At 45.6% G+C, this 26,914-nt stretch overlaps 1 protein-coding gene across 3 annotated transcripts; it reads right to left on the bottom strand.

The window, feature by feature from the left end:
* Positions 1-1,589: 1,589 nt before the first annotated feature.
* ankrd24 (ankyrin repeat domain 24) lies at positions 1,590-21,992 on the bottom strand. 3 transcript variants are annotated; one of them, XM_042342883.1, is made up of 20 exons: positions 21,865-21,992; positions 18,752-18,882; positions 17,798-17,886; positions 17,090-17,154; positions 16,675-16,732; positions 15,590-15,660; positions 14,560-14,666; positions 13,304-13,491; positions 11,071-11,102; positions 10,530-10,604; positions 9,843-9,926; positions 8,921-9,028; positions 8,508-8,555; positions 7,475-7,573; positions 7,151-7,217; positions 6,547-6,668; positions 3,893-5,455; positions 3,210-3,374; positions 2,397-2,462; positions 1,590-1,973 (listed from the first exon to the last, which is right to left on the bottom strand). In XM_042342883.1, exons 1-20 carry the CDS (start codon positions 21,925-21,927, stop codon positions 1,896-1,898), a joined length of 3,279 nt encoding a protein of 1,092 aa, XP_042198817.1. In that variant the 5' UTR covers positions 21,928-21,992; the 3' UTR covers positions 1,590-1,895. The 3 variants fall into 3 exon arrangements, with proteins under 3 accessions (XP_042198817.1, XP_042198816.1, XP_042198818.1); XM_042342882.1 differs by lacking the exon at positions 21,865-21,992 and adding an exon at positions 20,124-20,224; XM_042342884.1 differs by lacking the exon at positions 21,865-21,992 and adding an exon at positions 20,124-20,224 and having other exon boundaries at positions 11,071-11,099.
* Positions 21,993-26,914: the final 4,922 nt, after the last annotated feature.

Genomic DNA, 26,914 nt, shown 5'->3' with positions numbered 1-26,914 from the left:
CTGGCTGTTTTCTGAAAGGAATCTAAGTGCTTGCATTCAGTGGGAAGAGTATGGGAGGCCCAAGGTACAGACTAGAGCTGCACAGTACAATACTGCATCGAACAACCCTTTTCCCGCAAGGCCAGAAGATCAATGGCCTTTGGATTTACACTTTGCCTATGTGAACCTTTGCTCCAAGTCCCATAAGACAACACATTGTGTATCAATTTCAAAATAGCAGTAAGTATTCACTGTGCGAGGATCTCGCAAAGTGCGTGCAGTGACTGAAGGGAAAATGATAAATAAATCCACAGGAACTATCACAATTAGACTTTGTTGACATAAGCGTTTCCTGTTTCGGAGAGGTTAATTCCTGAACAAGATCCCACCAAATGTAGAGGGGCGATTTAATCACAGCACACAGCATGAATGCAGACAATGGTACCAAACTCAGATTTAATCCAGAATTCTCGCTAAAGTGCACCTCCAACTCTAGATATACTCCAGCTTCCAGATATACTCCAGCTTCCAGATATACTCCAGCTTCCAGATATACTCCAGCTTCCAGATATACTCCAGCTTCCAGATATACTCCAGCTTCCAGATATACTCCAGCTTCCAGATATACTCCAGCTTCCAGATATACTCCAGCTCCAGACTATATAATTCTTTTTGCTGGGGTTTTGCCATATTTCCAAGCAAGTCCCTGATTTTAAGTACAATGTCATTAAGTGCTAGTGGCTGTTCATGTTTATACTGTTGTACAATAAACAAGACGGGTTTGCCAAACTTTGTTTTTCCATTGAATCTTAGAGTGTTTGCAGTTCTGAAGGAGACCATTCAGCCCTTTATGTCTATGCAAGTGTTATCTCCCCCATGGGAACATCTGCTCTAATCCCATTTCCTTGTTCCTTCCCCATATATATCTATATCATTTTGTTCAAGTATTAATCCAATTCCCTTCTGAATGCCATTAAATGTGGTGACTCAGTGCTTACACATTAAGAAACTTCAGTAAGAAATAGTGCATTTTACACCCCATTCGAAAGCGTCATAAGAGACTTGAGGTTAAGGCTCCTCCAACTCTGCTTTCTTTCAGCTACTGTGAAGGAATTCCATCGCAGAATTCCATTAAGGAAGAGGCTAGAAGGAATAATAATAATAATCCTTGCATTTGATATCGCACCTCATCATGTTGTTGAGACAACTCAAAGTGCTTCCAGTGCTTCACTGGAAAGTGAATTGACTGTGTATTTTGTGGGCAAAATCACAGCAGCCAATTTCTTCACTCAGAGAGTTGATTGGGTTTGGAATACATTAACACGACTGGCTACTGAGGCCAGCTCAAAAAAATTGTTCAGAGGGGAATTAGATCAGTGCCCGAGCAGTAAAAACATTGAGGCATGTGGGGAGAGAGGCATGTGGGAAATGGAATTAATACAAAAAGGACCATTTCTAAATAAAACACAGGCAACTAAGACACGCCAGGCTGGATAGGTACTTTCTCTGTCTAACTTTCCATGTTAAGTTGACAAGCTGGTTTGCAAGCTTATACTCCCATCCTCAGACAACACAGGTTAAATGTTTAGGTATTTTTACTTTATTGCCTCGTGAGTTGTAAATGCCAACACACAGTTGCTTCCTCTTACACAAGCCTCAAAGTGTTGGGCTCTGGACCCCACTCCATCCTTTATCTGCTGAGTGAAGCGACTGGAATAACATCTAAATCCATTTCTATAATATATATATTATTATACATTATATATTATAATCCATTCTCATTCCACACAGATGTTTCTTCAATAAAAGGTTTTTTTAAAAAATTCTTTGATAGTTTCAGCCAAGGATGCTGGTTGCCAGGAGCAATGTGACGTGTACACCTTGTTATTAAAAAGTTTACTAAGAAAAGGAAAGGGTCAAATGACTTTCTCTTGTCGTTTGTGCAGTTTCAGGATCTGTAGTAAGACTTGTTGGACATCTTCATCCATCCGACCCTGAAAGAGGAACAAGGACATTTACTCAGCTGAAATGACTAAATTCCCTCCACATAAACTCTGCTCCTGCATCAATCTTGCACAGCAATGTTTCTGAACAACTGATCCAAGGACAGGTCTATGATGAGCTCCCAGCCAGTCCATACCAGAGATCTCTTATGATTACGCCTAAACCCTTCCATTGGCCTCTATCCTCCATATTTTAGTTGCAAATTAGGGAACTTGCATCCCCAAACATTGTGGGTTCAAATAAGTGGGTTTGATGGCATCGACTCCAGGGCCACTTAATGGTGACTCTTAATGTCCTCTGAATTGACCTAGTTTGCCATCAAGTCAGGACAATACTTTCTGGCCCTGCCAGAGTCGCTCACATCCCAAAGTGAATAAAGGAACAAAATGCATAGCTTGTGTTTAGGTCCTTACCTGAATAGCATACAGGAGATGTGTTCGATAGATCGACAATATGGCTTTATGGTGGTTTTCTGCTTCCTGTCAAGGACAATGCATTAGTTTTATTAGACCGTATTGTTTAATGACCCGCGTTCTCCAGTACAAAGCCTATTGAAAATGAATCTATCAATTAGTCTCTATCTGAAACATCTGGTCACAATAATAATCTTTATATTTGAGTTAGCGTCTGTAACTCGAAACATCACAAAGTGTTTCAGTGGGAATTTCTGGAAGGATGGGTAATGTGGACCGAAGGACCTTCCCTTGTCTAAACCTTTTATGATCATCTGTTCTTGTGAATTCCACCAAGAAATATCAAAATTGTAGCCTGTTGTTACCTGTAAGTCTTTAAACTCTTAAAGAAAGCTCACCGAGCTTGAACTTGCTTCAGACTGATCTCCTTCATAACATAGTGATCTGGGTCGAATAAACACTGTCCCCCTTTACAATGCAGGCGCAGTAAAAACAGTCACCAGGCAAAACTAAGCAATGATCCGTGTTGTTGTCCCTTCCTGTGCGTCGTGTCCATGTACACTATACACAGGAAGCTACAAAAAAGTCAGCACCATACATCTATCACATGGTTCATGGGGCGACCACGCTATAAGCAGACTAATGCTTATCAAAAATGCCCACAAAACACACAGTCACTACACTTTGCAGTACATTCTGTGAAGCGTTTTGAGACATCTCGACGACGTGATAAGGCGCTATATCAAATGCAACGATTATTAACATTATAGTGATATAGCAAAGTGTGTTATAACAAAATGGACCTGCACTTACTTTAAGCTGATGCTGTAGAGCTTTGATCTGACTCTCTAAGTACTCCAAGTTTGGCTGTGTTTTGTACGGGGCTGGTTGGACGCGCTGGGCAGCAGCATTCGACCGCTCCGACAGACTATTCAAAGCTTCCTTTAGTCGAAACACCTCTTTGGATAATTCAGTGATCTGCAAAATAAAATCACAACCAGAGAAGGATTATTACTGTATCCGGGATTAGAGCTGTGCAGATTGTTTAAGAACTGCAGGAAACAGTTTGCAAATTAAGAACTAAATTTAAATTGGACATTACTTCCCTGATTTTGTAGTCAATGTCTTTATTTACAAAACCTCAAAATCAAATTAGCCATGTTTTTTTAATGGCTTTCGCTACCTGCTCTTCCACCGTTTGAGATACAACAGCAACAATTTGCATTTATATAGCGCCCTTCATGTGGGGTAGTGTCTCAGAGCGCTTATAATGTGATCCCTCCGTTCCTGAAAGCCATTCTGAACTTGGTCATCTTAGAAGATGCTCCCTTTCTTTGTCCTTTTTCCCCCAAAGTGTACTGCTTCCGCCCTAAACTGCATCTGCCACCTCTCTGCCCACCCTGTGAAATTTATTTATTTTGTTTTTAAAATTTCCTGCCGTCTCCTGCACTCCTCCTCCCGGCTCGCCGAACACAACTTTCCTCTCAGTGCTGTACCTTCTTGTCTTTCTCCTTCACAAGCTCGGCTGAATCTTCGATGTGTTTATGCAGCTCAGTGATTTTCTTCGAGTCCGCCTTCAGGTCCTGCAGCTGCTTCTGCGTGGCAGCCAGTTCGTCTTCGGCAGAATGCTTCTGGCTTTTCATGAACAAGGCCTCCCTCTGCACCTGGAACACCTCGGTGCAGGTCCTCTCGTGCTTCTTGGTCAGGTCATTCAACTTGATGGTCAGAGAGTTCACCTCGGCCTTCAGTGAGGTCACGGTGCTCTCCTGCTCGTCTTTCAGAGTGGTTTGCTCTCTCGTGGTCTCCACCTGTCTCTGTAGTTGCGAATACTCTTTCTGTTTGGAGGCCAACTGGTTCTCAAGGTGACTCACGGTCCCCTTCATTGCCTCAAATGCCTCCTTCATCTTCAGGTGTTCATCTCGCGGCATAAAATGAACCCTTTGCTCCTCTACCTCACTCTGCAGCCTTGTTACTTCCTGTCGGATCGTGTTGTGCTTTCCTTTGATTTCCAAGAGCTGTTCGTTAGCATCACTCAGTGATTTACTCAGCTTCTGCTTCACCTCTTCGTGCTTGTGTTTCGGGACGTGCATGGCTGTTAATTCCTCCTGCAGAGATCCCAGCTCTTTCTCTTTAGTCTCATGTTCCTCCTGAAGAACTCTGAATCTCTCTTCCAACTCACTGTAGCTTTTTGTCAACTTTTCCAACTTTTCCTTCAGTTCATCGGCTGTTGCCGTGAATTCAGGAGACACTTTGGTCCCCTCTTCACAACTCCCAAGATGGCTTTCCTCTGCTTCGTTTGCAGCTCTCAGTTGCTTGAGTTCATCCTGAGCCTCGGTGTATTTTTCCATTAGCAAGGCGTTCTCTTTGGAAATCTCTTCCAGCGAAATGTTGAGTGACGTCCTCAGTTCCTCGAATGTTTCCAGAGAGATACTATGAGTCAATTTCTCCTCCATTTCTTTTACTTGTTCCTCCAGTTCTTTCAACCAGTTTTCCTTTAGTTCCTCAGCCTCACGTGTTTCCAAAAGTTTCATCTCGACACTCTCCGTCTCGTGTTCATAAGTTGCCTTGGAACCATCTAACCCTGGTGAGATCTCCCGATCTTCCATTGAAAGAATTCCCAGATGAATCTGCTCCTTGAGACGCTCTACCTCCTTCATCGCTGTCTCATACCTCTCTTGAACCTCATTGAGTTTTTCAGTCATGTCCTGGATGTCTTGCTCTGTATTTTTTTCCACACTGGCCAATTCTGACTCTAAATGTGGTTGGATGCAACCTTCAACTTCCAAGTCCATCTTGGCCTTGAGCTCATTGAGAGCTTCCTGCAGCTTGAGAACCTCTTGTTCATGGCTAGCCTTCAGTTGTTCATATGTTTCCAATGGTACTAGCGTTTCAGAGGACATCCCTTCCTCATGGACCGTGGCTTGATCCCTGAGCAGTTCACATTCTTCCTTCAGTTTCTCAAACTCGGCTCGCAAGGAGTCGTAAAGAAGAATTGGGATAAAATCCTCTCCTCCTGAAATGTCCTCTTTGTCCGATTCTTTCTGCAAACATTCCATCTCCTGGAATGAATCATAAAGCATTCACAGTTCTTAAATACTGATAAATAAGCCAACAGTTAACAGGTCACAATTTGCTCTGTAGGGTTAAAGTTAGGGCTTGCATGATCCAGATCATGCCCTTACGTCAGATGGATGTTAGAGATACTATGGTACTACTCAAAAAGAGAAGGGAGTTTCTCCTCATGTCCTGACCAAAAATCTTCTATAGTTAAATTGGTCATTCAGTTAATGGCTGTTTGTGGGACATTGTTATGCATAAATTGGCTGCGTGTTCACCTACAAAATATACAGTCACTTCACATCCAGTGACATGCTTTGGGACATTTGGAGGACTTGATAAGGTACAACATCCAAATGTAAGGATTAATATTATTATTATAACTTGTTTATATTGTAATGGTTTATAATTATTATAACTGCAGCCCGTGTCCTCTCCCGCACCAAACTCCGTGACCCCATCTGCCCCACTCTCACCCAACTCCATTGGCTCCCTATCCTCCAGAGGATCCAATTCAAGATCCTGGTCCTCACATTCAATGCCCTCCATGGCCTCGCATCACCCTACCTCTGTGACCTCCTAACCCCCTATCAACCCGCCCATTCCCTCCGCTCAGCCGGCTCTGGCCTGCTCTACGTCCCCCAACCCACTCGCCCCACCATTGGTGGGCGAGCCTTCAGCCAATCTGCCCCCAACCTCTGGAATTCCATTCCCCAGTCACTCCACCTCGCCCCCTCCTTAGCCGCCTTCAAGTCCCGCCTCAAGATCTTCCTCTTCAACCATGCTATCGGCCATCCCCCTTCCCCTCTCCCCCCCTCCTGCCCCTGACCCCGGCTCGGATCTGAAATGCTGTACTCTGTCCAGTGCCTTGAGATGTCCTCCCGACGTGAAAGGCGCTCTACAAATGTAATCTTGTTGCTGTTGTTGTTGTTTTCCATCTTTCCATCCGTCCAGTGAAGCCTTTTTTCTGGGGACTTATTGGCCAGGAGAATCTGTATTGGAGATATGACTGCATCACAAGAACCTTGGCACAAACCTGATATTTCTGCCTCTGGAACCAGTGCCCAAGATCTGAATAAGTAGAGTTCTTTACCTGGAGTCTACATTGCAGTTCCTTGTTTTCCTCGATGAGCGAGTCCACGTGATTCTGCAACGACCCAACCAATTCTTCCCGGGGGTGAGGAAGAGATTTCTTCAAAATCAGATTTTCAGTCCCTGAATCATACACAGACCAATTCAACTGAGTGGGATGAGACGAGTGTGGCTTCTGATTAAAGGGCAATGAATCAGTGATCAATAAGTCAGGATAATTCAGTCTTGTAGCAGACAACACCGAAGTGAATCAAGATTTTCCAGCCAAACTATTGTAGTTGGTTCAGTTTGAAATCAAATTAGCAGCCCTGCACTGTAGATTCCATGTCCAGCAAAAAGTTGGGAAATTCCACAGCCAACCTCTCAGCTCGTGGTTCCATCGACCCACAGGAACATTGCACTGATCCAATCTGTCTCCAGAGCAACATTCCAAAGGGTTGATGGGCATTCCCTGGGAAGGGATTCGGGTGAAGGAGGCCCTTCGAACCCACCTCATCCTCGCAGAGTAGTCCACCCTGCCATCTTCCCATTGCAAGCATCAAGCCGCTTCCTAGTTAAGAGCCAGGACTTCCTCATATCTCATTGCACTCAACACAGTAGCGTACCTGGGAAATCGAAGAGCACCTCTTCCTCATCCAGCACCTCACCGTCATTCAGGCCATGCTGCTTGTCCTGTTGATGTTAGAAAAAGTTGTCACATACAGACATATCCCTTGCCTTCTCTCCTTCAATGCGGTTCAGTTTTCCCTCTATAATGTGGATCCGTATCCCCCAAAGTGGTTCATTTCCTGCATCACTTGCAGCCAGATACATTCAAAGGCCTAGCGTTCCCATTTACTCGTTGCATTAAATAATCCCTGCTTCTGATCTGGTGCCTTATCGCGTCAACACATCTCAAAGCGCTCCACTGTTGAACAAAAATCATTCACCTCATAGGAAGCCACGCGGTCTCTCAGCAATTCAATCTCTTTCACCACCTCGTGATTTTCTTGTTCCTTCTCAGTTAGTTTGGTCAAAAGGTCCTGTATCTGTTTCAGTTGCAAAACAAAAGCACTTAGAGGAAACACATACAAGCCACGGTGAGGGTAAGTGTGGGGGTGGGAGCGAGGGTGAGGTTACTGCCTGATAGACTGTCCATTTACAGAGTTTGGTGGTGAGTTTATGGAAAAGAAACCCCGTTCTCCCTCAGTGTATCTATTTATTACCCATCAGAGAATCACACCCGTTACAGGAACATCATGAATTCAGGAACCTGGTGATTGTCCCATTAGTTGGAAACATTATTAAGAAGAGTGGGATGGAATTTGTGGCCTGGGTTAACCGGAGCCAAACGGGGAGAACCCCTGCCCTCATTAAGCACCATACTACAGTTACCCCAAACAAGATGCAAAAATCTTGTCAATTTTTTCTTATATGGCTCCGGCCTGCTCCACCTTTCCTGCCCGGCCAGCCCCACCATTGGCGGTCAGGCCTTCAACTCCTTTGCCCCCCTCCTTCGGAACTCCATCCCACAGTCACTTCATTTTGCTCCCTCCCTTGGATCCTTCAAAACATGTCTCAAGACCCTCCTCTTCAGCCGCTCTCCTACCCCTACCCTCCCTGCCGTCCACCACCCCTGATGCTGGCCTCCAGCTCGAGTCCAAATCCCTGACTGACCAGTGCTTTGGGACATCCTCCCCACCGGACAGACGCTATACAAATTTAATTTGTTGTTGTTGTTGTCTGTCCAGAAATAGCTTGAAAGTAGTTTGTAATTGTGCGGTGGCAATTGGAGCGGTCCTAGGGCAGCAGACCCCAGCAGAACTCAAAAAGGATCAAAATCCTCTCAAGGCAGGAAGGGGGGAAACGGAATGGGGGGAAAAAAATCACCCAGATCCCAGGTGATATTTAAGGACAGAAGCAATCCCATTATTGTACAATCCCTTTGAGTGTCATTTAAATAGAATGAAAGTGAGACAGTACCTGTCGCTCCAATTTCTTGACGGCACCGTCTTTGGCCATCAGCACTTTCTGGAAGGAAAAAGATCTCAAATGTCTAATCATAGCAACGTACAGGACAAGAAAAGACAATTGGCCAACTTACTCAGTCACCTACTTCCCAACTGTTAGTGGGAGTTTTAATGTGTATAAAATAGCTGCCACATTTCCCAACAAGAACCATCATTAGACTTGACATGATATAATAATAATAATAATCCTTGCATTTGATATAGCGCTTTTCACGTCGGGAGGACGTCCCAAAGCGCTTCACAGAGTACACTGTAAAGTGAATTGACTGTATATTTGTGGGCAAACGCGGCAGCCAATTGCGCACAGCAATGAGCTTCGAAAGGTTTCGATGTTTTAGATGGAATAAGGCGATAAATGGGCGTTACCTCTCGCTGGCATTTATCTACAAGTTGCTCCAGGTTACTAATGGTGTGGAGCAGATGGTCTCGCTCCTGCTGCAGAAGGAAGATCTCGTTGCTCAGTTTCTGATCCTCCTGTGAAGCGATCCACACAGACACAAAGAACTTACTCATTGAACATTTCAGGTACAGTATAAAGGTTTACTAGACATTACCTGGTCCCTGTCCTAAACTTGTTCTTCACAAACAAACATGAACGTGCCTTATCCTGCTGCCTATTTGTGTCTGAAAGTTGATCTAGATTTATCTTCTCAATCCCATTTAGAATCTGCCAATCTATCTGTACTTCTATCTGTTCCTCCTCTAAGGACATCTCTCATCAAGGCTGTCCAATAGCTTAAACTCTGCCTTTTTAGCTCAATGGCAATGTTGAAAGTGTTCCCAACGCAACAACACCTGATGTGGTATAATCAGGACATCAATGAAATGACCAACATGTGCCCTTTGGAACTATAGGTTCAAAGGAGACTTTCCTGCCTGTTTGGAACAGCTGGTGTGCTAACAGCAATCAGCAATGCACAGTGCGACTCACGTCTTTCATTAGGAAACATTGGCAACAACCTCTACTGGGGTCAATTTAGCCATGCAGTCGATACTCATTACATTGGAAAATGTGCCACCAACAACACCCCTCCTACCACATGCCCCTCCTCTAGATACCAGTCTCCATTGTAGTAATTGAGCAAATATAATGCCGCAGGCTTGGCTTAACGGACATCACCACTGAGAACGGAATGAAGTGTGGAGAGGAAGGATAAAGATTGGGTAAAGTCCATGAGAGAGTGCTTATACGTGGGTTGAGAAAGATATGGAGCTTGTTGGGCCAAATCGCCTTTACTTTGTGTTTACTGCATTTGCAAGTAGGATTGACCGACTGGGATGCACTGACCTTTGGGGTAAGTGTTTCTGTTGAAGAGTAGGACGGGCTTGTTGATTCACTGGTGGAGAGGATTTCAGACGATTGTGAGGGACTCTGAAATTCACAGGATAGGAAAATAACACGTCAGTTTCAAAGCCTGCAACAGACCACCTCACCAGAGCAGTTTCTTTACTTGTCTCAGTTGGTAGCAATCTCGCCTCTGAGTGAAAAGATTGTTGCTTCAAGTCCCACATTAAGGCCAGAGTTCACTGTCTAGCCCAATACTCCAGTGCAGTACTGGGGAGTAGAACTGTGTTGCATTATCGGAGATGCTAGCCTTGGATGAGACATCAAGGCTGAGACGCCCGGCTGCCCCCCCAAAAAGAAATCTCACAGGCAAAGACTAGATGGAATTTCAGGCATGCAATCTTTATATCAGGCCTCTCTTCCTCCTCCAAAAATAAATAACTAAAAAATAATAATAATTTGGTCACTCAATCCGCGACTGTTTGTGGGACACTGCTGCAATTGGCTGCAGTGTTTTCGCCCCACAAAATATACAGTTAATTCACTTTACCGTATATTCTGTGAAGCACTTTGAGACGTCTCAAAGATGTGATAGGCACTATATCAAAAGGATTATTATTATTATCCACAAAGTTCTCACCACCTTTTACCATGGAAGCTCTGCGATGTATCAGTGAAAGGGTCAGTTACCTGGGTGGACAGGGAGCTGGGTGGTGGGGGAGCTCTCCTCTTTCGGGGTGTCAGGCTCTTCTCTTTTGCCATCATCTGGAGAATAGAAGGACAAGGAGACTCTTAGAACAACGGTACAGCATTTACAACAGAACATCGTAGATTGTTAAATGTCTGTGTAAAGTGACGTATGACACAGCCTCTCCATGTCCCCCGACCTGTCTGCCGCACCATTGGCGGACAGGCTTCTCTGCGCCCACTCTTTGGAACTCCATCCCACAGTGCCTTCGCCTCGCTCCCTCCCTTGTCTCCTTTAAGGCCTGTCTCAAGACTCTCCTCTTTGACCCCGCTTTCATTCACCCTCCTACCCCTACCCTCCCTGTCCTCCACACCCCACTGATGTCAACCCGCAGCTTGGGTCCAAATCCTTGACTGTCCAGTGCCTTGGGATGTCCTCCTGACATGAAAGGCCATTTCCAAATGTAGTTTGTTGTATGTTGCTTGGAGGTGGACAGGGAGAGTTCAACATCAGTTAGTATTAACCAAAAACATGGCTCTTTACCTGTTGCTGTTTTCCAGCTAACTCCAGCTCTGCTAAGGAGTAAAGGGAAAAGGATGTAAGTCACGTACAAGCTACAATATTTTACACTGTGTTTGAACTGTTCTTCCAGCAGCCTGTAGCACACGGGGTGGGAGAGACATAAGGTTGTACCCGTAGCCACTGACTGAGTTCTTCTTCTGAATGAGGATGTGCACAGCGGAGCTTGGCAATGGAGGAAGCATTGAACAATAATAAGGCTCCGCAACTAGTGGCATCCAGTCTGCCCAGATTATGTCAAAGAAGTTTCCTTTAATTCTTCAAGCGGAACCTCTACCATCTTGTGGTTCGAGAAACCAAAGGAGATACATGTCACTCATGTTGGGCTGAAGCTTTCACACAGGAAAAATTCACCTGCCTGCAAATTGTGTCCTTTCACAATGTGTTGGCTAACAGAGGGAATCATTGCCCAGCACCTCATCTCCATGGGTAGATTACATACATATATGGAATTCTCAATTGGCACACAACTTGGCATTATACATATAATAAATAATAATACTTGCATTTTTGATGTAGTGCTTTTTGTGTCTTTCAGACGTCTCAAAGCGCTTCACAGAATATACTGTAAAGTGAATTAATTGTATATTTGTGGGCAAAACGCAGTGGCCAATTGTGCACAGTAGTGTCCCGCAAACAGTTGTGGATTGAGTGACCAAATTATTATTTTTTTTTCTTGAGGGATCATTATCAGGCATGTGGACTAAGGAAACTTGCCCAAGGTTTCGCCCTGCCGGGAATCGAACCCAAGTCTCTCGATTAAAAGAGACCCGTGTCTATAGCTTCTGGTCCTTTTATAATGCTTGCTTTTGATATAGTAGGAGGAGCTTCACAGGATTTACTGTAAAGTGTACACTGTGTATTTTTAGGTGAACCCTGCAGCGAATTTGCACACAACGGTATCCCACAAACAGCCATGAAACAAATATCAATGTTAACTGGGGGATTGCTGGCCAGGACACGGGGGGAAATTCCTTTCTCTTTTTCTTTTGAAATATGGGAGCTTTGAAGTCCACCTGAACTGGCAAACGGGACCTCGGTTTAACATCTCATCCAAAGTACAGCACCACCACCAATGCAGAGCTCCCCCAGCCCTGTACTGGAGTGTCAGCATAGACCATGAGTTTGAAATCCTGAATGTGGGACTTGAACCCACAACCTTCTAACTCGGAAGTGAATGCGCTACCAAATGAGACACAAAAATACTCTAAAGTTAACCTTCTCGAAGCACATTACAAGATATAAATGAATCAGAAGTGAAAATGAATATTGCTATACAGGACAATGAGGGATGTGAACCTAAACAAGAGAAATAAGACGTCAACTAATTTATTAATTAAATATTGATTAATAATTAATTACTAGTCAATCATTAATGGCTAACCAGCGTGAATTATTAATTAATCATTAATAATTAACGATTAATTGATTAGTTGTTGCTTAATTAATATCAATTAATTGTTAATAATGAGTAATTAGTGTCAATTAATGAATTTTGAATTGACCATGAATTCATAGAAACACAGAAATCTGCAGCGCAGAAGAGGCCATTCCGCCCATCGAGTCCGCATCGGCTCACAGAGCAAGGAGATCGATTCAGTCCCACCGTCCACCTTATCCCCACACCCTTACAAGCCACTCTCTTTCATATGCCTGCCCGCTTCTTTCTTGAAAGCTACAATATACTTTGTAGCATCAATTAAATTCATATGAACATAAGGATTGCTCGACAAAAGAAGACCAAGGTCCATCCAGTTTGCCTTCCACCATCCTGGCAGTCGCATGGACATGTCATGTCCCAAACTGTATCCTGTATCCCGAGATATTATTTCCTAAAAGAAATCTATCTCATTTGCTTCTGAAAGAATCAACACTTTCTGCTTCCACCTAGGGAGTCAATAGTGGATCCTAAAATAATTCTTTTGATGCTAGTCTGGATTGTACTGCCTGAAAGGGTGGTGGAAGCAGATTCGATAATAGCTTCCAAAAAGGAATTGATAGATACTTAAAAAGGAACAAATTGCAGGACTATTGGGTAAGGGTCCAGGAGTCGGACTAGTTGGTAGCTCTTTTAAAGAGCCAGCACAGGCACATTGGGCCAAATGGTATCCTTCTGTGCTGTAAGATTTTATGATTCTATGATTTAAAAAAAGTAATACGGTACAAAGGAGATTGGGATGGAAGGAAGGCCACTTACTTTTACTCCAGTAGCGCCTGTGGGGACCCATGTGAAGGAGATGAAGAATCTCTGTGTTGCCGGTGACCATGCTGTAATGCACAGCATCATGCCCCAGAGCATCGACAAGGCCAACGTTAGCCCTGCTCCTCACCAGAACCTCCACTGTCTCCACACTGTCGTTCTCGCACGCCAACATCAAAGCTGTTCTGGACGTAGGAAACAGATTGGACAGCAAGTCAGTTTGTGTATACTTGGCTTACGGATTGTCGGAGTTAAGTTAACCCTTTTATGTTACGCTCTCAATAGTCCAATTCCTGACCCACGCAGGTCCACAGTACCCCAGGGCCTTGCTGATGCCTGACCAGCCAGCTGGGTTCATTGGTAGGATTTGGAAGGGCGGATTTGGAGATCATAAGCAGGGATTCTTCCCAGTCAGCTCCTGCTAACCCTATCAACCAAAGCTCTGGTGATCCTAGCTGGACAAGCAGCAGGAAGCTTGCCAGACGAGCTATGTGATTTTAGCAGGTTAAACTCCAGCAGTACCCTAACCCAAATTTTGGAGTGCCCAAGACTTAGGCTAACACTCTCCAGGATTAGGTAAACAGGGAGAAAGTGCGGATTCCATTCCAGACACGAGGAAATTTCCGTGGGTAGATTACATACATATGTGGAATTCTCAGTTTGGTTTGGATACTCCTAAGGGTGATAGTTTCCACATGAAGCAAAAAAAAATACAGTTTTTTCAAGATGTACCTCTTTTATTGACCAGGCTTTCCCTTCCCCATTGCCTTCAGCTCCCAAACCCAGCTCAGGTAGATATCCACCCAATATGAAAGGTGCTGTTCAAATGTAATGCAAGCAGGTCACTGGGTTACATTACCAAAGCAGCTAAACTACAGGGGGTATTAGACACAGTTTGGGCAAGAGCGAAGTCTTGCCATTGAGAGCACTGTCTGGCAAGCTTCCCGTTGCTTGTCCAGCTAGGACCAACCTACCCGACTGGGCTTTGGCTTGCAGAGTTAATAGGAGCTGAGCTTCAAAAAGAGATATCTCAGAGCTAACCTTATTGAGGCAAATTAAAGACAGATAATAATAATAATCCTTGCATTTGATATAGCGCCTTATCACGTCGTGGAGACGTCTCAAAGTGCTTCACTGAAAATACTGTTCAGTGAATTGACTCTATACTTTCTGGGCAAAATGTATTGTGTTGTGCTTTCCTTCCTGTTGACTATCAGTTGCCTGCCTGCCTGCCCAGATTGCAAGCTCCTCACCTGCCCTGTTTGTCCCTGGTGTTCACATCGGCTCCTCTTACAATCAGCCACCTGCAGATCTCGTGGTTACTCATCTGTGCTGCCAGAATGAGTGGGGAACATCCATCCTGTGAGGCAAGATGGGGAGATAGTTCACTGATCCATTGTCAATCTGACAATAATAATAATGATAATTAATATAATAATAAATATTACAATAATGGGACTGTTAAAATTCAAACATCTCTTGACAGAATGTCTTGTGGACAAGATATCCTCCTGCAAAAAGTAGCTATTTTAGGAAGCTCAAATATATTAAGAAAAGTAACATATATTCATATGTAACATGGCAGTGTTGTTGGTATGGTTGACCCTCACTGAAAAACATTTAAAAATTTACCTCTACAGAGTGATTTAAACTGTAATAACAACATAATAATAATAATAACACTTGCAATTGATATAACGCCCAGAATGTCAAAACAACTCAAAGCACTTCACAATAATTACGTCTGGTAACTGTGTATTTGCAGGTGGACACAGTAACCAATTTGCACAGCAATGTCCCACCAACAGCCATGAATCGTTAGCCTGGACACCAGGCGAAAATCACTCCTCTTTTCGAATAGAATCACCTGATCTTTAACATCCTCTTGAATAAGTAGACAGGACCTCAGTCACCTGAAGGACAGCACCTGCGAATAATGCAGTGCTCACCCAGCACTGAGTGTTGGCCCGCACTGTGCGCTCAAAATCCTGATGTGGAGCTTGAACCAAATTCCTTCTGACCCAGAGATGAAAGAGAGAGAGTGCGTGGCCGACTGAGCCTTTCTGACACCTGGTCTTAAGAGTTAAAACAAGGGTAAAATGTTGGACGCGTTCCTGAGAAATGCATTGTGTGTGGAAATTGGGTGAGAAAAGGTTCTGGTTTAACTCTGATAAGCGGCATGGTCTAACAACCCCTCGTGGCTACCTCATGTAAAGAATGGTCACTTGGATGAGAGACCCGGAGGCAATGCCTTCAGTAGGAGGATAGGAATGGACATCTTACCTCATCGTAGACATTCAAAGAGCCCTTGAAATCACAGATTGTCTGTACACAGCACAGGCTCCCACTTGCAGCTGGAGAGAAAGACAGAGCATAGAGAGTGCAATTGAGAAACATTTCCAAGGTCCAGACTGACTAATGTACCAACTCTACCTGAGATACCACCCAGAGCACTTTACTCTTTGACTTCCATTAATGTCACTCTCAATCAGGCCACTAGGGGCCAAACAGGAGCTGGTGTAACCCTAGAGCTAAAGCCCCAACTCTACAACGAGCAGAGACATGACAGACACACGTTTACGCTCAGTTGTGGGTTATTTTTTCACTTGCAAGCCAAGAAAAAAAATTTTTTTTGCATCAAAACTAAAAGGTGGGATATCTTTGAGTGTGAAACAGAAACATCACCACCTAAAGACCTTCCTTTTTGATCGTGCTTAGGGTCAGACTCCACCACTGTCAAGCGCTCCAGGATGCTACCCCATGCAAAGGGTGCTATATGAATGCAAGCTGTTGCTGTTGAAAGAGAAAGATGGATAATTGGAAAGAGTTGGCCCACAACAACAACAACAATATTACATTTGTATAGCGCCTTTCACATCAGGAGGACATCCTAAGTGTACAGCATTTTAGACTCGAGCTGGGGTCGGGGGGGGGAGAAGCGAGGGGTAGGCGGGTGACCGATGGCATGGTCGAAAAGGAGGATTTTGAGGCGGGACTTGAAGGAGGCTAAGGAGGGAGTGAGGCGGAGTGATCAATGGTGGGGCGGGTGGATCGGGGACGTGAAGCAGGCCGGAGCCGACCGAGCGGAGGGAGCAGGCGGGTTGGTAGGGGGTTAGGAGGTCGCAGAGGTAGGGTGGGGCGAGGCCATGGAGGGCTTCGTAGGTGAGGACCAGGATCTTGAACTGGATCCTCTGAAGGATAGGGAGCCAGTGGAGTCGGGCGAGGGTTGGGGAGATGGGGTCACGGAGTTTGGGGCGGGAGAAGACACGGGCTGCAGAGTTCTGGATTATTTGCAGCCTGTGGAGGGAGGAGTGGGAAGGTCGACAAGCAGGGGGTTTGCATAGTTTGCATAGTCATAAGGCACTGACCTGCATAATGTAGAGCAGTCCTCCCATAACTGTCCATTGTATTTACTGGGCATCTTTCCTGGGGGATGAGGACGTGAGAGAAATGGTGCATTTCTGTTAAAACACTCTTCCTCTATCCCTCCGCCTTGCCCCATCCTTCCCCATCTCGAGGTCACGCCTGAAGACCTTCCTCTTCAACCGTGTCTACGGTCACCTCCCTCCTCCCTATAATTATTATTATTGTTATTATTCTCTGGCCAGCTGAAGAGGGGCAAAATCCACACTCCACGGCCCAGAAATAACTTTTGAGCAATCCCGAGCAATAGGCTGTATGGCAGGCTGATTGCAGGCAAACTTCAGTCATGTGCTCGCTGTCCTGTATCCAGCTCTGTAGTGTTGAGTGTAAATTTGGGTCTATTCCCTGAGGAATGATTACCTGGAGAAGTCTCTTCACACACTGGTGGTGTCCATACCTCGCTGCCAGGTGTAACGCATTCATTCCTAAAGGGAAAAAAGGAAAGTGAATGGGTTTAAGAATAATATTAATTACAATCCTTGAATTCGATGCAGCGTCTCATCACATCGTCGAAACGTCTCAAAGCGCTTCACAGGATACACTGTAAAGTACAGTGACTGTGTACTTCGTGGGAGAAACACGGCAGCCAGTTGTTGTGCACAGCAACGTACCACAAACAGCTGCGGGGTGGGTGACCAATTAGCAGGAAATTCTCAAGTTCTGACTTAATTTGGAGAGCGGTTTTCTGCGGTCCGTAGAAACAGAAAAAGATTCCAAATTACAGCTGGTTTTAAGAATTTTCCACAATTCTGCACAACCTTACATTTGAAGATAAAAATGTTTTTACAGGGCTAAAGGGGCAATCTCACTCAGGGCAAGAAAAGTGTAGAAAATCGGTTTCCGAAGTAGGACTGAATTTGAGGCTCTTTTCGGTAATCTTCTTACAGTGTAAGACACTAATCTTAACAACAACAAAATTACATATGTATAGCGCCTTTCACGTCAGGAGGACGTCCCAAGGCACTGAAAAGACTGAGACGAAGGGAGATTCTGGGATTCGTTCCGCCCTGAGTGGAAATCAAGTTTGTTCGAGAAAACGCTTTGGTTTATTAGCTGAGAAAGCTTTACCTGAGCTGTCCATTGCACTGACATCCACTCCATGAGATAGAATAACCTCCAGGCAATCCACGTACCCCTTCATGGCTGCCAGATGATATCTGCAGGGCAGACAGAGAGAGTCAGACTGGAATAGGTGGCTAAATAGAAAACAGTGGATGTTGGAAAGAGCCTCCAGGTTAACAACTTGCATTTAGATAGCGCCACTCATTGCAGGGAAGCATCCCAGAACGCTTGAATTAAGACTGATAATGAATTAAGGGTTAGAGGCAGTAATAATTAGAATAATAAATAAGAACGATTTTACACTTGATACGAAGTCTATGACATCAAAACACTTCAGAGGCAAAAACAAAATGACTGACTGTGTATTTGCAGATACTTCAGCCAGTTTGCACATGGTAATGCTCCACAAACTAACGTATTGTAAATTCCACGCCACCACTCTTGAACCTGTTATACATAAACCCTGCAATATTCACACAAGGTCACAAGATTGGGATGAAGAAGGCTCCTCAGCTCTCCTGATCCCATCCTTCCAACCATAACAACCCTCTCCTCCTCCCATCACAGCATCAAAGCCATTTCTTAAATGACTCCCTTCCTGGCAATTCTGTTCCGGTTGTTAATTGCCCTCTGGTAAAGAAATGCATCCTGAAGCCTGTCCTGAAATTCCCTTTGCAACCCTGAACCTCTGCCCCCATGTTCTGCTGTATTGGTGATAACTCACATCCCAGAAGCAGGCCATTCACCACCATGTCAGGAGTGGGTATATTAATCATTTCAGTCCCATTTACTTGCCCTCCACCGCCCCCCCCCGCCACCATACCCTGATAGCATGGTTCTGGGATTACATCCTCAGTCCCATCTAAACCCTTCTACACCCTCCATACGGTTCGCTCTCTCTGAGATTTCTTTTCATCGTTAAACAGCCTTAACTTTGCTGAGCGAAATAAAGTGACTCACGCTGATCTCCCATCAGAGTCCTGCTTGGCAGCAAAGAGACTCCTCTTGGTGAGGAGGGAGCCCACTTTCTCAGAGTCATTGTTCTCCACGGCCTGCAGCAACCTCTCGTCATGTTTACTCCAGTCCTGGCTCTGAAATACAAGGGAGACATTAGGTAAGGACGTTCCATTGTACACAGGAGAAATGATGCGTAGGTAGGTTGGAAATGCCCTGATTCAGCACCTGAAAGAGAGAGTCGGGTTAGGATTTCATCAGAAGTGAAATTGGTTGACACTTGAAACTGAAACGGAGAGTGTGGAAAGCGCCATCTCTTGGTTTATTCACCGATTGGCATTGCCACTTGCCGCAAATCCAAGATGGCAGCCTTCACTTTCAGCCATGTTTATTCAGACGTTGGGAGGGGGGTAGCATTTCAACACAAATTTTAACATTATTCCTTAGATAGCAGACAAAATTTGTCTGGGAAAAACAGTTTCAACCCCTTTGGTATTTTTTTAAAAAGAAAAGCAAGGCAATGAGTGATAATAATAGTAATAATCTTTGCATTGATACACAACAACAACTTGGATTTATAGCACATTATCACATCGTCGAGACGTCTCAAAGCACTTCACATGATATACTATGTATTTTGTGGGCAAAATGCAGCAGTTAGTTGCACACAGCAATGCCCTACAAATAGCAATGAAGTCAGTGACCAATTTTAATTGGGGGATTGTTGGCCGGGAGAAACACCCTTCTCTTTTCAAACAGCAGCATGCGATCTTTAACATCCACCTGACAGGCAGACGGGACCTCGGCTTTATGTCTCATCCAAAGGACGGCATCTCCGACAATGCAACACCCCCCCAGTGCCGCATTGGAGTGTCAGCTTAGACGATGTGATTCCAAGTCCTGACGTGGGGCTCGAAACCACAGCCTTCTGACTCAGAGGCGAGAGCGCTATCAACTGCGCCACAGGCTGCAAATGAGTAGTCATTTTCTCTTTTTTTTAACCCATTTCAAAATAATTACAGCGCAGGGGCATGGAGGGCGGTGGAGGTGGTGGTGGGGGAAGAGAGGGTAAGAGGGAGGGTGGGGTTCCTTGACTTGAAATAGACAATGGACAACTGCAAATTGCTGTATAAAATCAGTACAATAATTAAATTGTGCAACACACTCGCCTGCTCACAATCTAACAGCAGATTCTGAAAGGCAGCTTGATTTTATAAGGACGTTGCTGATTACTGAGATGCAATGGGGAGGGAGAGTGTGTGTATGTGTGCAATGCAGATATTCTGCCTTGGTTTAGTGCAGATGAATGGATGGCAGGTATTGCACTGCAGCAAACGATGGAGTGAGAGAGAGAGAGAGAGAGAGAAAGCACACGTACTGACAGAGAGGCAGCACAGAGACAAATGCGCTTCATAACCGATTGCAATAACCTGGCTGCCATACAGCTTCCGTGGTCAACCCAGGCCTCCTCCAGGTCCTGCCGGCTGCTCTTCCCGGTCGGACCCCAGCCAGCCCACCGCGCTCGGACACTTCCCCTTCACCGGCCAGGTGCTCTCCGGCCTCTCCATCCCCCGCAAGTCAGACCGCAGCTCCACGCGGCACCTCCGTCCCCATCGGTCTAGCCCAGTGTCGTTTCCTAAGCCAGCTCGCTGCTAAACACACCGAGTCCACAGCATCGAGCAGGCTGGCCTCCTGATTCTCAGCAGCGGCAGCATTCAGCTCACTGTGTCATCAATCAACGCCTGCTTGCAAATGCGAAGCTAACACTGCCCCCCACCCCCACACTCACACACAGCTCGCAGGGTCACACACAGTGAGGGAGTCTACCAGCCTGATTGCTCCAAAATGCAACAGCAGAAAACAGCAAACAAACAAAACAACACCAAAAAAAAATCCCGTGGATTTAGCATCAAAAATGACAAACCCCAAAATACACAAACACGGAGTTGAAAGTTCTGACACGCGGCAGATTCACCAACGCACGGCAGAGTCGCTCCAGTGTATCCCTTGAGCAAAGCACAAAGTCACCACACTTTACAGGGTATCCCGTAAGGAGCTTTGAGTCGTAATTTAATAATAATGTAAGGATTATTATTAAAATGCAAGGATTATATTTATTATTGACAATGTCCCACATGAAGTGACCACTTTTATCTGAGAGATTGCTGACCAAGCCATTGGGAGAGAGAAAATCCTTGCGTTTGATATAGCGCCTTATCACATCTTCGGACGTCTCAAAGCGCTTCACAGGATACACTGTAAAGTGAATTGACTGTATATTTGTGGGTGTTACGCGGCAGCCAATTGCACACAGCAGTGTTCCACAAACAGTCGCGGTTTGAAGTGACCAATTTTTTTTGAAAGAATGATTACCGCCCGGAAAAGGCGATCTGCCAATTGATCAACAACCGGGTTCCTACTCACTGTAAGGTAAACGGAGGCATGTGGAGTAAAGAAACTTGCCCAACATTTCGCCCTCTGCCGGGAATTGAACCCAGGTCTCTTGCTTGCAAGCCGAGCGCTCCAACCACTGAGCTACAGGACTGCGCATCATCTTTAACAGCCACGCAAATGGGCTGCTCAGCTCGGCCGAAGGCCATCACCTCCCACAATACTACGTTCCCCCAGCACTGTACTGGATGCCGGTCTGGAGCATGAGCTCAAATCCTTGACGGTTCCTCATGCACAGTTTCCAATCTTCACCCCCAACGGCAGGAGTTCTGTGGCCTCAAAGGGCCAGGTTACTTTTGCAGGCGGTTCCAAACAGAGTTTCATTACAGCGTATTGATTTGTTATTAAGTCCGTCACTTCTGATCAGAAACTGGATGCACGGATTTTTATGGACAGTAATCTTACGCGCAGGGAGGCTGTTAACCTTTTGAGAGAAATTTCTCCTCCGCACAGAATCGGATTCCGTTCTGAGGAAAGGTCATCGACCTGAAAGGTTAACCCACTATCCTCTCTCCATAGATGCTGCCTGACCTGCTGAGCGTTCCCAGCGACATCTGATTTTATTAAAGAATCTCTCCTAAGCCCGGGGTCTAAGGTGAAATCACTCCTCCCCGCCCCCCCCCCCCCACCCTTACAACCCCTCCTAAATCGTTGTAAGGTTCACCTACCATTGTGTTCGGCGTTCTGTCCATTTCCCAACTAACCAGGCGTCTGAGGTCACAGAGGGACATGCCGCACAGTTCGGTCTGTGAGCTGGCGGTGGAGACAGGGGTGACATTGCAACGCCCCCTCCCCTGCCCCTACTGAGGTTGGCATCGTCTGTCTCCCACTGGATACTGAGCCGTGCTACGCCTTCTGTCGTTAATGTTCAGCAGCTACACTTTCCCGGGAACAAGCAGCAGCCTTGCTCCCCCTCCAGCTCACTCACTCTCTCACTCACTCACTCACTCCTCAAATATGGCCATAGCTGGCTGGCACCGTGCTCACTGTGCACGCGTGTGGTGTGTGTGTGTGTGTGTGTATGTGATCGAATGTTTAAAGGGACTGTGCCTTCCTGGGGAAAAAGTGGCCCGAAAAAAAACAAACCGTTGGCGTTTGGTTCCGAGAGCGAGCCAGCCGAGCAGAGGAGGTGCCTGGCTACGTTACAATGCGCAGTGCACTATTTTTAAAGTGCCTGGTGCTATCTGGCGCCTAATTTGCAGTATTTCCTAATGAGATTCCTCATAACGAACATGGGAATTCAGCTGATGCTATTTTTGCCTCTTTAACTCACCGTTTTAATCAAACCCGCTTTCCAGCTTTCCCCTCCCCACATCTCTGAATGTTATTACCTTACGCCGACTTGTTCTGAGTTTATCCCCCCTTCAATCGCAGGCCGTGTCCTCTGGTTCTGCTGTTCAGTACGAGATCAAGCAGTTTTCACGGTCGACATTATCTATAATAACCCTTGCATTTGATATAGAGCCTTATTACATCTTCTAAACATCTCTAAGCGCTTCACAGAACATACTGTAAAGTGTAGTGGCTGTATGTTTTGTGGGCGAAATGCTGCAGCTAATTGCGCACAGCACAGTCCAAGTGGATTAAGTGACCAAGATAAAGTTATTATCTTTATATTACCCCCCCGGGGAAAGGGATCCACCAATCGACCAACAACCGTGTTCTTACTTACTGCAAGGTAAACAGAGATGTGTGGAGTAAGGAAAAAGCCCATTGTTTTGCCCTGCTGGGAATCGAACCCAGATCTTCTCGCTTGGCTAACGTCAGGGAATAAGCGAGAGAGGCTGTGACTGAACCCTGGAGGAAATCACAATCCAGGTCACAGACTGTGAAACAGCCTCCCGGAACGAGTGACGGCCACTTCCGCTAGTTAATTGGCCATCACCGCCCGTGGTCTCTAAAATGCTTTTAGTATGTGTCTACCTTATGGTACGCAGGAAGCGTGTTTTACAGTGCCTTGCGCTATCTAGTAATATAGTCTTTGCAGTTGATACAGCGCCTTATCACGGTTTCGAGACATCTCAAGGCGCTTCACAGAATATACTGTGAAGTGAATTGACGGTATATTTGTGGGCGAAACGCGGCAGCCAATTGCGCAGAGCAGCGTCCCACATACAGTCATGGATTAAAAACGACCAATTTATTATTGTTTTGTTTTGGAGGGATTATTATTAGGCTCTGTGTGGAGTAAGGAAACTTGCCCAAGGTTTCGCCCTCTACCTGGAATTGAACCCAGGTGTCTCGCTAATATACTGTAAAGTGAATTGATTGTATATTTTGTGGGTGAAACCCAACAGCCAGTTGCACACAGCAATGTCCCACAAACAGTCATGGATTCATTAAATTAGTTAACTAGGGACTAATCCGCAATATTTCTTAATGGAAATTCCTCATAAAGAAGACGGGCATTCAGCTAATGCTATTACTGCCTCTTTAAATCACCTTTTGATTAAACCCGCTTTCCAGCTTTCTCCCCCGCATCTCTGAATGATACTACTGTTTGCCCACAGAAATACACAGTCACTACACCTTCCAGCAAAGCCAGGGATGATGGGATTTAACTCCCGGCGATGTATAAGAGGATCCCTTCGTAAGGAAAGCAGAATGATATTGGGCTGGGTCGAGGGATTTAATTTGGAAAAGTCCACATTGTGTAACTGGGGGCCGTGGGGCGTGGCAAGGGCGTGGCAAGGCGAGACACGGCGAGTGATGAGGACAAAGGCAGCCCTGAAATCCCGAGTCCTTTGTTCCAGCGTCCGTGTTTTCCCGCCGGAGTCTATATAAAGATCGCTCGGCTCCCTGTGGACTTCGCTGCCTGTGATGTTATCAGGTCAGTTGTCAGCCGCTGATCAGATGCCAAACCTGCAGGTGGCTTACTTTGGAATATGAAATAGTGGAGTCCTGCAGTGTAGTGGTTAGAGCGCTCGCCTCGCAAGTGAGAGGACCCGGGTTCGCTTCCCGGGCAGGGCCAAACCTTACGCAAGTTTCCTTACTCCACACTCCTTTGTTTACTTAGCAGCAAGTTGTTAGTCGATTGGCAAATTACTTTTCCGGGTGTAATAATCCCTCCAACAACAACAACAAAATAAGAATAATTTAGTCACTCAGTCCACAACTGTTTGTGGGACGCTGCTGTGCGCAATTGGCTGTCGCGTTTCGCCCACAAATTACACAGTCACTAAACTTTGTAATATATCCTGTGAAGTACTTTGAGCTGTTTCAACGACAAGGTAAGGCACTATATCCAATGCAATGATCATTATTATTATTGTTATTATTATTATTATAACCCTAGTGTTCTAAAACCCTCTGGAACCCAATCACTAGCAGCAGAGCAGTGGGGATGCTGATGCTAGTGTTTGCTGCTTTGCATTTCGCTGCCAAGGACCGTGAATTTACCGACGACCAATAACCATAGCGTTCATCTGCTGTGATCAAACAGCGCAGAGATCCCGGGCTCCCGAGTGCAGAGTGACAGCAGACAAATGCACTGCTGTTTACGGGCTCGCGGCTCGGTAAAGAGTTTAAGATTCATTGTCGTTGGCGCGAGGCAGCGCTCCTGTATCTCACACGGAAATGAATCCTGGTAATTAGATCATGGGTGGCTCTGTCAATAATTCAGCGGTTTTGCTGCAGCAATAACTGCCAGCGCTACTCAGCCACTACATCACAATAAAACAAGGAACTCTCCTAATAAAGCTCCGCTCGGATGACGTCTCGCTTGCAATGCTGGGGGAGCGTTGTGTTGACAGAGGCGAGTCCTACAGACGTGAGATCCCAGCGGCCTTTTCAAGCAAAGGTTAACAACGTTCAATTTGATTTACACAGCGTCTCCAAGCGCTTGACTTTGTCGGAGCCCCTGGCGGGCAGACTGTGTTGAAGATCCCACAGTGTTGTCGGGGTTAAAAGGACAAGGGAGCTTCTCTCCGTTTGAAATCGATCACTCGTTTCATGGCTGCTTGTGGACATTGCTCTGCGTAATAACTAGGATGCCGCGTTCGCTCATCAACACAGTCACTACACTATGGAGTATGCGTTTTGAGACATTCTCAATGTTGAAGGCGTTGAATCAAATGTAAGGACTATTATTGTTATTGTTGCTCAGGCTCCTCTTTATACACAATTTGGCCCCAAATACAACAAGATTACATTTGCACAGTGCCTTTTGCATCAGAAGGATATCCCGCAGCACTGGACAGTTAAGGGGTTAGTATCAAGAGGGGTGGAGGATGGTGTGGGGGGGGTGGTAGGAGGGTTGGCCAAAGGCACGCTCGAAGAGGAAGGTCTTGAGACGGGCCATGAAGGAGGCAGAGGGAGGGAGCGATTTGGAGGGACTCCGGGATGAGGTTCCAGAAGGTGGGGACAGAGGTCATTGAAGCTCCCATTGAACCTGGGACTCCATCCTGGAGTCATTGCATCTGGCCCCCTTCCTCTCCACATTTAAAGGCATTAACGATCTTTTATTCGCACCCCCTTCTGAGACGTTCTCCTGATGTGACAGGCTCTGTATCAAGGTAAAATTGTTGCTGTTGTGGCTTGGGGCATTGTGTAATTTCTCCACGGATAACCTAGAATTCAGGGTCATTGAGACGATGATTCACAAAGTCAATTTATTCTCCCTCTTTCTTCTGGCAGAACCTAAACTTACCATCCCCTTAATCAGACCGCTCGCCTACCGAGCATCTCAGAGACACACACCGAAACTAGCCGGAATTTAGTGTCCGTTTAATTTATTTTAATGGATAAAAAATGCAGCACCATGTGGGGAACTGGAGATCAAGTCTCCGTAGAGACTGAGTCAAGGACACTGTGCCAGCTAACCATGGAGCCCATCGCCAGGCAGCATCCTGTATGCTACAACCGCAAGTGGCTACAACTGGCCACCAGCACCACGCTACGGTCATGCTAAATGCACGCAAAGATTGCGCTAGGAATCACGCTGATCATTGAATCCCTTTTCTGCGTTGCAAGCTTAAAAAAAAGCTATTCAGCTGTACTGTGACCGCTTTAAAGAACGATTAATACTAAACCATGTGTTTGATCCAGTGCTTTTCATGTCAGGAGGATGGATCACAAGATTGACTGTAAAGTGTAGTGACTGTGTTTTGAAGGGAAATGTAGTATTCGAGCCGTGTATCTGATATTCAGCCCATGTTTAGGAGGCTCCTGAATGTTAATTAACCTTTTCTGGAGGGAGCAGAGCTTACTTTTCACCCACAAAATATGCAGTCATTTCACTTTACAGTATATTCTGTGGAGCACTTATTATTATGTGACACACTTTTGGCTTCATACAAATCTCTAACAATGCTCAGATGGCTCTCAGAGCTTTTATCGGAAATTACTGCCAGGTGTAGAGTTTTGAAGGCAAACCAGGAGCCAGTTTGCACACACTGTAATCAAACAGCTAGGAAACAGACGTGCAATTAAACTGGTGGAAAAACTCCCTACTCTTTTCCAGTAGCGCCAGAGGATGTTTAATACAATCCAATTTAATGCAATTTCCATTTCCATAGAGCCTTTCACTGTTGGGCAAAGCCCCTGACACTGAGGGCTGGGGGTGGGGAGTTGAAGGGGGTGGAAAGGTTCAGTATTAATGCCACAGCAGATGGGAAACACCACACGGTAGCGGGTTTAGTGTTTCAGCCTACGGTTGGCACTGGGTTTGAACCCACAACCTCCTGCCTCAAAGGCGCGAGTGACCGTAAACACACTCAC

The sequence above is a fragment of the Callorhinchus milii genome, unplaced genomic scaffold, assembly GCF_018977255.1.
Source record: "Callorhinchus milii isolate IMCB2004 unplaced genomic scaffold, IMCB_Cmil_1.0 Scaffold21, whole genome shotgun sequence".
Lineage (NCBI taxonomy): Eukaryota > Metazoa > Chordata > Chondrichthyes > Chimaeriformes > Callorhinchidae > Callorhinchus > Callorhinchus milii.
This window is presented reverse-complemented; position numbering and strand designations above follow the sequence as displayed.